Source organism: Aethina tumida, chromosome 2 (assembly GCF_024364675.1).
Source record: "Aethina tumida isolate Nest 87 chromosome 2, icAetTumi1.1, whole genome shotgun sequence".
Classification (NCBI taxonomy): Eukaryota; Metazoa; Arthropoda; class Insecta; order Coleoptera; family Nitidulidae; genus Aethina; species Aethina tumida.
Genome location: NC_065436.1, coordinates 36,904,706 through 36,917,773, shown reverse-complemented (window position 1 = coordinate 36,917,773; position 13,068 = coordinate 36,904,706). Strand labels below are relative to the sequence as shown.

The following is a 13,068-nucleotide window of genomic DNA, read 5'->3' as shown; positions in this document are numbered from 1 at the left end:
TTAGTTTTGGGCCTTCCGGGGGGTAGGAAGTTCCAACTACGTAAATTCGAACGGCGTATTGTTCACGTTGAACGGACCGTAAATTTTTACGGTACCAATATTCAATTTTTAAAATAGAGATCAACCATCACCGATTAGATGATTTGTGAGTCTGTTCACATCTGCTCCGATTCTTTGATTTTCCCCAAAAATTGTTTAGGTCGAACATTTAAAACGTTATGCGGGTCAGTGTAAAATTAGAAACAATAGTTGTCGGATCACATTTTTATCTAGTTTTCTTGTATATGTATGAGTTCAAATACGTTGACAAATTATTGCTCACTTTTTTGTGGAGATAACAAAAATTACAACGACCGCAAAGTTATTAATAGTAGCAAACGACTTCATTAGAGCTCGAAACAAATTAGATTCTTATTGTGCATAACCAAAGTAGCATGAATAATTTCTTATAACCGATTTGTCTGATGGAAATACCTAGTTATAAAGCACATTTAACAAGTACTCTCGTACCCATAATTGACCACCCAAGTTGACGAGCCTAAAAGAACCGTATTTAAAGACACCCGCCTCCAGTTATAATTAAATTAACATGTTAATTTTATATGCATTCTAATTGATATGTTTAACATTAACGTACACGCAATTAAAATTACAATCAGTATTGATCGTTCAATAATTAGTTAACGAAATAAATGTTAACAACAGTTCAACTTGTGTCCTAAAAGTGTTTTATAAAATTTCATAACGTATTGCAGCGTAATACTTATTTTTATTATTTATTTCCAGTAGTAGATAAATTCATGGAAAGCCCAGTTGAATTGGACTGAACTAGATTGCGGTCTCTTTTGGATATCCTGCGGCATTTTTATGCTAATGTATGAAGGGTGCAAACTACAAGGATAGAATATATGTGATTCCGTAATCTTCTGATATATGAATTCATTTATCAACGTCAAATTATATCATTTGCATTAGTTTACTCCGGTATTCAAACATCAACTATTACTAACATGACAATTTTTTTTCGTTTGGTACCTATTTATAGGCAACCCAGGTTCTATTTGCAAACTTTATTTCGGAAATGGAAAAAATGGAAATAACAAACAGTAACTTAATCATAATTAATCAATTTCATAATATACTATTTAAATTAATATCACAGATTAGCCGTTTCTAATGTTTATCCTTCTTGTGTTTCTTTTTGTGCTTCTCTTTCTTGTGCTTCTTTTCCTTTTTGTGTTTACTCCTTTTCTTTTTCTCCTTTCCTCTCTCAACCCATTCGTCTTCATCACTAGAAATTACGACTTCTGTCGGTTTTGTGGGTGGCAATTTTTCCGGTAATTTCGGGCCGTAAGAGTCAACTTGTGTTTCCAATTTCTTCGATCTATCTTCTTCGTTTTTCTTTTCGGGTTTAGTAAACGTAAATTTGGGCAAATTCGACAGTATTCCTTCCTTCAAGGGTTTAATTTTAGGCAATAATTGTTCCGATAAAACGTTCGTCTTCAACTCTTCTTCTCGGTTTTTATCCTCCACTTCTGTTGTTTCATCTGCTTCACTCTCAGAATCACTGCTTAAAAATATTGATTTGAACAAATCGGTGTTTTTGTCAACGTCCAGCCGATCTGTTATATCAACAGGCGCTTTATCTGGAGGTTTTGAGGAGGTATCTTCAACTTTAATTTCCAAAATTGGGGTATCACTGACTGTGTTTATATTATTTTCAGTTGTCGTTTCTATTTCTTCATCTTTTATTGCAGTCTCGTTTTTCATGTTAGACACTCCAGGTTTAAAAACACTCTGATCTTGTTCATCATGTTTCTGGTATTCGAAAATTAAATTCCTGGTCCTCTTCTTCTCTTTGTTCAGCCCAGACTTGCTACAACATCAAAATCTTTAATACATGAACGCAAAAACATGAACATGTACTTACTCAAAATTGGGTTCTGGAATGTTAAACCGCTTACAAAGAACGGGGGAGGGATGCCAGTCCGTCGTAATCCTAGTCAACGGACCGAACATTTTCATCCTTGCTGCTTCTCTTAAATCCTTCGTCCCGTGTTCCGATTCCATTTTTTCGACAGGCGCAAGAATGTCGTTAGTGTCCTCCGGTTTGCTCGCAGACACGAACCTGTCCATCGCCAACGTTGCCGCCAGATCATATTGTTTTTTTGGCGGTGGTTCTTCCGCGGGTTTCGGTTCGATTTTCGGCTTTTCTATAATAGGTTTGGACGCCGTATAAGATCTATCTGTTTCGCCCAAACATCTAGCTCTTATTTCCGGATTCATTTCGGATCTTTCGACTGGCGCTGGTTCGGGTAATGGTTCGAATCTTGATCGCTTAACTTTGTGTTTTCCTGTGAAACTGTGCGGAATTTTCGGTGGCGGAAAAATTTCTTTTGCCACCAAAGGTGCTTGTGATTTTGTAAACATGCCAAAAACTAAGTTGTTAACTTCAGATTTTTTTTGCAGTTTCTTTTCTCGTGTCAGTTCAAAGTCGTATTGGCTCATATCTTCTTTCATATAGATGTCCTCATCTTCTTCTTCGAAAGCTCCGACTCCGAAAGCTTTCCCGCTAATCGTCAACTTTTCGTTGTTTTTACCTCGTACCACGAAGTTACTGCTTTGAAATAAATTGACGTGAGATCTGTCCAAACCTTCATAACCCAAACCAAAAGTATTTGCCTTTGGTTTGTCCAAAAATTCTTTATAAATACTTGGAATCTCATATTGTTTAACATTCAATTCTTCAGGTAAGTCCACATTTTTTGGTATTTCACAACCATAAGTTCTTGTTGCTGAATCATCATCTTGCCTTTTTAGTTTGCTTTGGATTCCTATGTTTTTCAATAATAAATAACCAATAGTTTCATTCCCACTTGTTAGTAATGTATGAAGGACTGGTTCACCAGGAATTGGACCATCAGAAAATGCCTGGGTAAATCAACAATAAATTTTATATTTCTAATACATGAAATTGTGGTGAATTACCTTTCTGTGTCGTTTTTTACTGGTGGAATAATCACTGGTGGCCTTGACAGTTTGTGGAGCGAATCCATGTTCACCCATGTCCTCATCATCCATAAAATCTTCCGGTCGCTGCAGATAATTTTGGGCCTTTTCCTGCCTACTACTCTTGAACTCGGAAGGTGTCCACCCCTCTAGGGAGCCTACAGTGTTGAAGAAACCCGCAGAAAAGCCGCCAGTGAAGGCACCGTGAAACCGCCGGCGGCCTTGCGCATCTTTTGCCACCTGTTCTTCAATAGGAATCGGCCTCTTTTTTGGAAAAGCATCTGAAGAATGAACGATACGTTAATTAAGATTTAACACGGTAAAAATATTCAATTACCTTCGTCGTACTGTTCTAAAGGTTTCCCATAGAAACAAAAAGTTTCCTCTTCCGATTCGGACGACATATTTATAATGTCACTACTTTGAGCTTTTTGTTAATTACAAGAAATGTTTGTAAACGTAGGACATAACCTAATTAGATTTCTTCAACAATTGAATTTTCATTGTTACCAACTTATTTTCCTATATAATTTTAAATAAAAAATTTGGCAACACTGATTAAGATTTTTCCAACTTTTTATCAAATATATTAATTATTAATATGTAACTGACCTTAAAACAACCTCATTGTCTATATTTTTAAACAATTATCAGAAGAATGATTGAACGAGTCATCGCAAAAAATCATTACATAACAAACATAATTACTTGAAATTAAAATGCGCAATAACTATAATCACATTTATTAACAATTATAATACATTGAGGACATAATAGTTCGTACGTTTCGTAAATTCTATATAGCACAGCTTCAGATTTCAATAAATTATCCAAATTTTTTTAATTTGTCCTATATTAATTAATTTGTTAAATATAGTTCAAATTTAACTTTTTGAACATTCTATTTCTTTAGAATGCCGTCAATCCAATTGTTCAATTTGTCTTCATCTTGCAATCCAACTAATCTTTCTTCCACTTTGCCATTGCGGAACACAACCAAAGCTGGAATGGTGCTCACCTACAAAAAACAAATGACTTTGGTTGCATTCTGAAGAATATAATGGATATATTACATCATATTTAGCAGCCAATTCTCCTAAATTATCAATATCAACTTTGGCTAAGGTAATATCACCCTTTTTCTGCGCCAATACGTTCTCCAATCTTGGTTCCAAAGCTTTGCAAGGCCCGCACCAACTACAAACGACAGATTAACATAGGAAATTAGTTTAAACGCTTGTACTTACGTAGCGAAAAAATCAACGATCACTGGATCCTTGCTGTTCTCGACCTTTTCCAAAAAATCTTTGTCATCTTGGACTTTGAAAGATGCGTGCGTGACTTTGGCCGCACTCAGATTGCGCACTTGGACACGTGCAGCTGAAACGAGGGATCGCGAGCCAATTTTACGCAGGAAACTCATTTTGTACACGCGTTTAGATTACGATGAATTTTATTAACTTGTTCTGCTGCAAAATTGACAGGAGCGACTAGAAATTTAATCTCCGCAGTTTTCATTGGTTATAATTTTCATTTGTTATAATACATAGTGGTAGGACATTTACGTTAATTGCGCGACAATTTTAACGCGTTCGATTGTCGTATCAAAACTAAATTGTTGTTTGTTTGTTGTCATTGTTTTGATGGTATTTTCGTGGAAACCGATTGGAATTTGATCCTGTGTTGTGTGGTCTGCGATGTCAAACGTCAACATTGGTCAACATGCCATGTTGAACATGGAGGATGTTATTTACTCGTATGTGTCATTCGAAGTGAAATTTTCCCAGTGCAGTGCTAAATGATGGCCGAACGAAATGAAAAAATCTTAGCGGAACTGTTAAAGTATCCGGGGAACAATGTGTGTGCCGATTGCGGTGCTCCAAGTGAGTGAATTCTGCAAGAACGCCTCATTTTATCCGTTACAGGCATGCAATCCACGCTTTCCTACAATTTGTAAACAAACCCGATAAAAATGAGATCCTCTTCCATGAAAACAAATAAATTGCTGGTGTTTTTTTAATCGGCTGCTTTATAATTTTGTTAATCGTTCCCAAATGAAAAAAATGATATTTGGTAAATTGATGAGGTGGAATTGTTATATAAAATGTTTTTAAGAAAATTTATAAAATTTTTACAGGAGTCTTAAGTTTCAACAAAAATTTATTTTTAAAGAGGTCTCCTAATTATATCTATCTGATTTTTAATTATAACTGGAAGACGTGATTTCCGAATCAAACTAATTATAGTGTTTGCGGTTTATTAAAAATCGTTAATTTACTACTAATGAAGAAGAATTCAGTATAAGTGTACAATAAGATTGTTAACATTTTTTAATCAGGTTATAAGTAATTTCCTGCTACTTTAATTCTAAATATTAGAATAATTTAGTTAAAATTACGTTAACTAAAAAGTATTGCTGTAACACAAATGAATTTAGTATTAAATATAAAATGATGCACAAACTTTTACTTATTTCCTCATGGTGTGTTAGATCCAGAATGGGCATCATACAACATCGGAATCTTCATCTGCACTCGATGTTCGGGCGTGCATCGCGGCATGGGCGTGCACATCAGCAAGGTGAAGCATTTGAAGCTCGACCGGTGGGAAGACTCGCAGGTTGAACGCATGAAAGAGGTGGGCAACACGAAGGCGAAGCTCAAATACGAGGAACGGGTCCACCCTTGTTACCGCCGACCAAAACCCGACGATCCACAGTAACGACACGTAAATTATTAACAAAAATCATTGTTTACATATGGTGAATTTTCCGTGTAGGGTATTGCTGGAACAGTGGATCAGGGCGAAATACCAGAGGGAAGAGTTCTGCCATCCGGAACGCCAAATTTACACGAGCGGCCAACTTCAGGGTTATCTGATGAAACGGGGCAAAGAAGACAGCAAATACCAGTCGAGGAAATTCGTATTATCCGAAGCTGACGACACTTTGAAATATTACATAAGAGAGAACAAGGAGCCCAAGGCGACCCTCCGCGTTTCCGAGATAAACGTGGCGTTCGCGCCGGACAAAATCGAACATAGAGCTTCGTTGCAAATCACATTTCTTAAGGACGGAACGACCAGACACATCTTCGTGTACCACGATGATCCGGAAAACATCATCAACTGGTTCGTACCTTTTTATTGGTTTGCAATGAATGATTTAATAATGATTGTTTCGTTGTGTTAGGTACATGGCGATCAGATGTGCCAAACTGCACAGACTGCAAGTGGCTTATCCGTCAGCGGACGAGTGCGTGCTCGTCAATTATTTAACGGAGGATTTCGCCAAAGAGGGTTGGTTGTGGAAGACAGGTCCACGAACCACCGACGGTTTCAAGAAGCGGTGGTTTACGTTGGACAATCGGAAACTGATGTACCACGACGAGCCACTCGATGCCAACCCCAAGGGGGAGATATTTATAGGTACTGTCGTAATTGATAACCGGTGAATTTATATATCTACAGTTGTTCAGGTTTATTGGTGGACGTTTGTTGGAATTATTTCCTAACGTTTCGCAAGCACGAGTGGCTAACATTTTCAGAGATCTGATCTGGTTTGTGTCCCTTTAACATCTGATCAAATAACAACTTAGATAAATTGATGTTCTAGAAATTTCGTGCTGTTCGTTGGTCGTTCTTATCTGCTTAGCGTTTTTGGTGTTTCTGAACACTGGTGTCCATATTTTATCCACCTTCAATGCTTCCTCTTTTGTATTGAAGTTGTTTTCGTGTTTATGGATTCTCTGATCATTCTCTTGTGATATCTGGTTGTTGAGGCAAGCAATTGTGTATCTTAGAATTTTATCTTATGATTTCCATTTAACAGTGCAGCTACAGCAGACATGTCCGATTGTTCTAAGATGCAGTTTCGTTTGTGTTCCTTAATCCTAGTCCCTATTGAACGTTTTGTGGTACCGATGTATACTTTCCCGCAAAAGCATGTTATGCGGTATATCCCAGAAGCTGTTTGATGGTCTCTCCTATCTTTGACAGACCTAAGACTCTATTGAATCTTCATGTTGGTATAAAAACAGTATGGATATTGTTTTAATAAAATTTTTCCAATTCTATTGGTAACTTTACATATATATTTGAGAAAAGGTTTACCAATCATGGGCTCACTAGTTGGATCTTTATTAATAGTGTGAAGTCTCATTGTACGTCTTATTTCTGAGCGCTTGTATCCGTTGGCCTGTAGTGTTTTTTCTAATAGTTCTTGTTTTCAGCGAGGTGGTGTGTGGCACATATCCTTTTAGCTCGTACAGTTAGTGATTTGATGACCCCTTGTTTTTGACTAGGATGATGGTTTATGTAGATAACGATCGGTGTGTGTAGGCTTTCGGTATACTGTATGGTCTAAATGTTTCTTTTTACTAGCTTATCCAAAAAAGGTATTTGGTTCTCCTTTTCCAATCACATTGTGAATTTGATATGTTGTGTTTAGGTGTTTTAGAAACTGATCTAGTTTTTCTTGTTCATGTTTCCATATCACGAAAATATCATCCACGTAACGATATCAAACAGAACGTTTGTGTTTGGAAGTCTCAATCGCTTTTTGTTCAAACTTTTTCATAAAGAAATGGCGATCACTGGACTAAGATTACTGCTCATTGCTAATCCTTCGTCTGTTCGAAGGATATGTTGTTCCAAACGAAATAGCTTTTAGTAAAGCACGTACGGAAAAGATCCACTATATCTGGAGGGAATATTTCTGATATCATCTTTAAAGAACATGAGTTTGGAGCAATCTAATAAGATACTTAGCTAAGTTATATGTAGATGATGCAGGAGTACTAATGATGGCTTGGAGTGGTACATTATCCTTATGCATTTTGGGCAGACCATATAAGCGAAGTGAAAGCGCTTCTGATTTGACTAATTGTTTTTGGATATCCGCTGGTATGGATGATTTCTTTATTGGTAGATTGGCGTTTCTAAGAAACCCGACTGTACCCGACAAGCTATCGAGAACTGACTAAAGATAACACATAGAAAGTTAAGAAACACCAATTTTCTAATAAAGAAATCATCCATACCAGCGGATATTCAAAAACAATTAGTCAAATCAGTGGCTCTTGCACCTCTCTTATATGATCTGCCCAAAATACATAAGGATAATGTACCACTCCGACCCATCGTTAGTACTCCTGGGTCACAAACATATAACTAATTATCTTACCAGATTGCTACAACCACATGTTGAAAACACCCTAATCTTTATCAAAGATTCCACTCATTCTGTTGAGATATTGAAAGGATTACATCTTGATGTAGAAGAGAGACTGGTTAATTTCGACTTAGTGTCACATAGTTCTTGTTAATTATTCCTTAAATATGATATCAAAAATATTCCCTCCAAATATAGTGGATCTTTTCCGTACGTGCCTTACAGAAAACTATTTCGTTTGGAACAACAAATTCTATGAACAGACTGAAGGATTAAAAATGAGCAGTCCTCTTAGTCCAGTGATGGCCAATTTCTTTATGGAAAAGTTTGAACAAAAAGCGATCGAAACTTCCAGACACAAACTTTCTGTTTGGCATCGTTACGAGGAGGATACTTTCGTGATATGGAAACATGGACAAGAAAAACTAGATAAGTTTCTAAAACACCTAAACTCTCAACATAACAATATGAAATTCACAACGGAATTGTAAAAAGAAAACCAAATACCTTTTTTGTATGTCTTAGTAAAAAGAATGGATAAATATTTAGACCATACAGTATACCAAAAACCTACACACACCAATTGATATCTACATAAACTATTTAACCATCATTCTAGTCAAAAACAAGGGATCATCAAAACACTAACCGAACGAGCAAAAAGGATATGTGCAACACACCGCCTCGCTGACGAACAAGAACGCTTAGAAAAAATACTACAAGCCAACGGATACAAGCGCTCTGAAATAAGACGTACAATGAGACCTGCCAAAGATATGAGTGACCATCAAACAGCTTCTGAGATATACCGCATACCATGCTCTTGCGGGAAAGTATATATCGGTACCACAAAACGTTCAGTAGGGACTAGGATTAAGAAACATAAACGAAACTGCATCCTAGGACAATCAGACAAGTGTGCTGTAGCTAAACATGCACAGTTAGGTGGAAATATAAGATAAAATTCTAAGATATATAATTGCTTTCCTCGGCAACCGGTTGTCACAAGAGAATGATTAGGAAAGCAATTGAAATCCATTAACACGGAAACAACTTCAACAGAAAAAAAGAAGCATTGAAGCGGGATAAAATATGTGCTTAAAAACACCAAAATCATTAAACAGATTAAGACGGCCAACGAAGCTTCTAGAACATCAATTGTCTAATTTGTCATTTAGTTGTTAATCAGATGTTTAAGTGACACGAACCAAATTAGACCTCTGAAGATGCTAGCCACATAATGGTCGCGAAAGCCTCAACCCTTAAATAGGGAATTTATATTAAAAATAATAAATAATTTTAGGACATGCGCAAGACGGTTACGGCATTCGGATAGGCGTGCCGGCCGGCGTTAAGGATCAGGGTTTCTCGTTCTCGCTGACGACACCCGAACGCACCTACAACCTGTCTGCGCAAACCGAAGCCGACCGAGACCATTGGATAGAGGTGATCGAACGTGTCATCGAAAAACCACTCTCGCCCCAAGACTCTGCCAGTAAGTTCTCGGCGTTTGCATGAGACAATATTACGGTGTCCCTACGGTGGTCTCATCTCCTTCCTTATGTTTATCACTTGCTCACGGCAACGATTTAATCATTTAGTTATTATATTAACGGACGCGCTATAACTTGAGTATTTCTGTAATTGCTTTTATAAATTGCCTGTTGCCTAATTGCACGTAATTAACTAACATATAAATAGATTTGTTGCATGATTCTAATCTGATTATTCGTTTAGCGTTTAGCATTGTACACTTGCGATTGGTATCGTTAAATATTTGTTTTTTTCAGTTTCGGTACGATTAGTGAGGAAGAGAACGAATACAAATTCGATAAATATATTTTCGCAAAGGTAGTCGTAACAAACCTCGACAAACTCCATTATAGTTGTATCATCATCACCAGCCTAGTCCTAGCCTATTTATTATGCAAATCCATTTAATCATTTTGTCATCGAACGATTCTCCCCTAATGTATAATCATAATAATAATAATAGAGTCAAGCCCAAATGAGAGTTGTCAGTGTAAATATATAATTATCAATAATCCGCCGTTCTTGCCTAAATAAGGTGGATTTGTACCGCTCACACTACTAAATGTAGAATTAAGCGTTCTATTTTTGCAATAACTTGTGATTTTATATAAGTTGACGGAACGTCGTTTCCTAGTTCACATATTTTAGATTTTATTTACACCTTTTTTCTTTCATTTATTTTTGGCTTCTATATTTTTGATTCTTACTGTTAACTTTTAAAATTGTGTTTTGGTATTTGGCACTAATTTTTCATGTCTTTCATCTGAGTAGATATTATCAAAAATTCAACAACTTTAATTGTGAATTTAATTTATGTCATTTCTATATTTCCAGTACCAAAAATGTGGTTACAAATAAATCATCTAGTCAAATGAAATTGGACAAAACCGTTTCTACAAGTACAAATCGATTCAGATCGAAATTGTTTTTGATAATTTTTTCTCACCATTAACTCTATACTATATTTCCGCTAACGCTTTTGTATATACCTACTTTCCAAAACACAATTTTAAAATAGTAATTAAGTCTGCTCTCTTATTTTTTAAAAACAATGATCTCAATTATTCCACCTTCAAATTTCTAATCAGGTTAGAGTCATAATTTCGTTAGGAATAATCGAACGATTTATAAGAAAGCTGTTTTATAAGAGGACGAATTATTTAAGACAGTTTTTAATGTAAATGGTTCGTATTTTTTAAATGCAATACACAAAGTGATTGATTCGTATTTTAATCGTTTTTATGTATATGAAGCTGGAATTCATAAACTGTTTGTTTATTTTTTAATATGCTATCATTAAAAATTATTTATATATAACATGTATACCTATAAATAAACAGGCTTAATTTAATTAAGCGTTTCCTCTATTGTAATCAAGCAATAATAAGAAACCATATTTACACAATAACTGTATTCACATTATATATTATGTTTATATTTTTTGGACAAAAACGTGTATTTGGCTTGTATGATTAAACGAATACAGCTAAAAAAATGTATATTTTATTATATAATTTTAGGAAATTGTCATTTTATCAGTATCTTCCAATATATTCATATATAGTGGTATACCGTTTGTAAATTAAATAAATTCACTAATAAATAGATCGTTTTTTTTTTTATTTTTACTTAATCAAAAGGTTTACAGCAGACTCTCCATTTCTTCCATGAACTGTTTGTAAGCGTCGTCCTTGGTGTGCCTGCCGGCAAGTGCGTTCTGGTGCATGTGGTACTCTTTCTGCTTGAGCTCATGCACCAGAGCCCTGGTGTTGGTCTTTGGTTTTTTATCCTCCCGTTTGATTCTTAACGTCGAGGGCACGAACCTAGTCACGTCCGCGCTTAAGTTCCTTATCTGCGGCTTGGCGGAAATCGTCGCCCCCTGCTGCTTAGTAACGACGCCGTCCTGTCTGTTTATCAATTGAGGGGCGGCCGAAAGTACGTTCGGTTGCGTCAGCAAATTGGGGGCGGAGATGTTGGGAGGAGGTAACCGTATGATTCTGGGCGGTGCCGGTGGTATTCTCATCGGCAGCCTGGGTGGTAGACCAGGCGGGGGACCTGGAGGCATGAGCGGCCTGCCGGGCGGTGGACCGGGCGGCAGTCGTAACTGTCCCGAGAATAGAAGGGGAGGAGGACCGGGTGGATTGTTTTGTGACTGCTGCGCTTCCGTACCGGGCGGCACTAACGGTTCGATGTGTGCCGTCAATTTCGTCCTCTCTTCTTCTTTGTTGGATTCCATCTTCTTTTGTACAGTTTCCATTTCCTTCATGAACTCGTCGACGTTTTGCCCAGACAAGGCCACCATTTTTTGTTGTAACGATGTCGGTTTTACTGTTGACGATTCGGTATCGCTGGACGATTCTTCAGCAGCCTCCTCCTTGTCTTCTTCAGCGAACTTAAAACAGAACTCTTCAATTTCACCGTCGTCATTTATATCAGGAGGTGGACCAGGCGGACAACCTGGAGGTTCTCTAACTGGTTGACCCTGCAAAAACAACAGTTAGCTTACAAATAAGAAAACTGATCATGGTTTTTGTTACCAACGCTTGTAATTTTAAAGCTGTTGCAATGGAATAAATTGTGTGTTCTTGTTTCCTTTCGGTAGGCAGTGGTATTTGAGCTGCTGCGTTTGCAGGAGCTTGAGGCAACTGAGGCAGAGGTATTTCATCCACTTGCACTTGTTGGGCACTTTTAACAGATTCATAAAATGAGACCAGTTGATTCCTTTTTAGTTCATATTCAGTTTGCCTTCTCCTTAACTCCGCCCATTTATCTGGATCATCCTTATACTACAAAAGATGAATATAATTATAGTAAACAAGTTTGAGACCTGATTCTTTTTAATACTTACATACATGCTCAAAACTCTGTCCAGAGTTTCTTTAAGTTTTTTCCTTTTGTCCTTAAGCACTTTTTCGTTGAGTGGAGACGGTTGATTAACATTGTACTCTAAAAAATATAAAATATTAACTACAGTTGACTTTAGAAAAGCACATTCCATACCCATTTGATCGATCTTCTCCATTTCTTCTAAAATTTGCTGAGGATCTTTTCCTTTCAATACAGCAGCTCTGACCATTTGCCGCTGTTTCTTATTCTTCTTTAATTCCTGTTTTCTGGCCTCTTTTCCTAAAATTATTGGTTTTGTAAATAAACTTAACCTAAGCGAATTAAATTAACTTACTTGCTTGATCCGTCGGATTCATGTATTTACCACTTTTCGTGGTATTAATTGACCGTCGACCCATTTTTTTATTGTTACCACTATTATTATATTATGAAAAATATGAAATAATTATATTGACTCTGTTTGAATTAAAAACATTTGACATTTCAATGTTGTTTAGTATATAATTGTG

At 36.5% G+C, this 13,068-nt stretch overlaps 4 protein-coding genes across 4 annotated transcripts; 1 reads left to right on the top strand and 3 right to left on the bottom strand.

Moving 5' to 3' along the window:
• Positions 1-1,055: 1,055 nt before the first annotated feature.
• On the bottom strand, positions 1,056-3,484 carry LOC109594053 (G patch domain-containing protein 1). The gene is made up of 4 exons (XM_020009214.2): positions 3,347-3,484; positions 2,989-3,290; positions 1,931-2,931; positions 1,056-1,876 (listed from the first exon to the last, which is right to left on the bottom strand). The coding sequence occupies exons 1-4, from the start codon at positions 3,411-3,413 to the stop codon at positions 1,174-1,176; spliced, it is 2,073 nt and encodes a 690-aa protein (XP_019864773.2). The 5' UTR covers positions 3,414-3,484; the 3' UTR covers positions 1,056-1,173.
• Positions 3,485-3,736: 252 nt separating this feature from the next.
• Positions 3,737-4,559, bottom strand: LOC109606557 (thioredoxin, mitochondrial-like). The gene is made up of 3 exons (XM_020023097.2): positions 4,257-4,559; positions 4,083-4,206; positions 3,737-4,027 (listed from the first exon to the last, which is right to left on the bottom strand). The coding sequence occupies exons 1-3, from the start codon at positions 4,430-4,432 to the stop codon at positions 3,911-3,913; spliced, it is 417 nt and encodes a 138-aa protein (XP_019878656.1). The 5' UTR covers positions 4,433-4,559; the 3' UTR covers positions 3,737-3,910.
• Positions 4,560-4,667: 108 nt separating this feature from the next.
• On the top strand, positions 4,668-10,878 carry LOC109606558 (arf-GAP with dual PH domain-containing protein 1). Its single transcript, XM_020023098.2, has 6 exons — positions 4,668-4,892; positions 5,501-5,726; positions 5,788-6,138; positions 6,200-6,435; positions 9,483-9,674; positions 9,970-10,878. The coding sequence occupies exons 1-6, from the start codon at positions 4,808-4,810 to the stop codon at positions 10,032-10,034; spliced, it is 1,155 nt and encodes a 384-aa protein (XP_019878657.2). The 5' UTR covers positions 4,668-4,807; the 3' UTR covers positions 10,035-10,878.
• A 321-nt stretch (positions 10,879-11,199) lies between these two features.
• On the bottom strand, positions 11,200-13,065 carry LOC109606559 (WW domain-binding protein 11). Its single transcript, XM_020023100.2, has 5 exons — positions 12,894-13,065; positions 12,713-12,838; positions 12,561-12,658; positions 12,250-12,498; positions 11,200-12,194 (listed from the first exon to the last, which is right to left on the bottom strand). Exons 1-5 carry the CDS (start codon positions 12,955-12,957, stop codon positions 11,355-11,357), a joined length of 1,377 nt encoding a protein of 458 aa, XP_019878659.1. The 5' UTR covers positions 12,958-13,065; the 3' UTR covers positions 11,200-11,354.
• Positions 13,066-13,068: the final 3 nt, after the last annotated feature.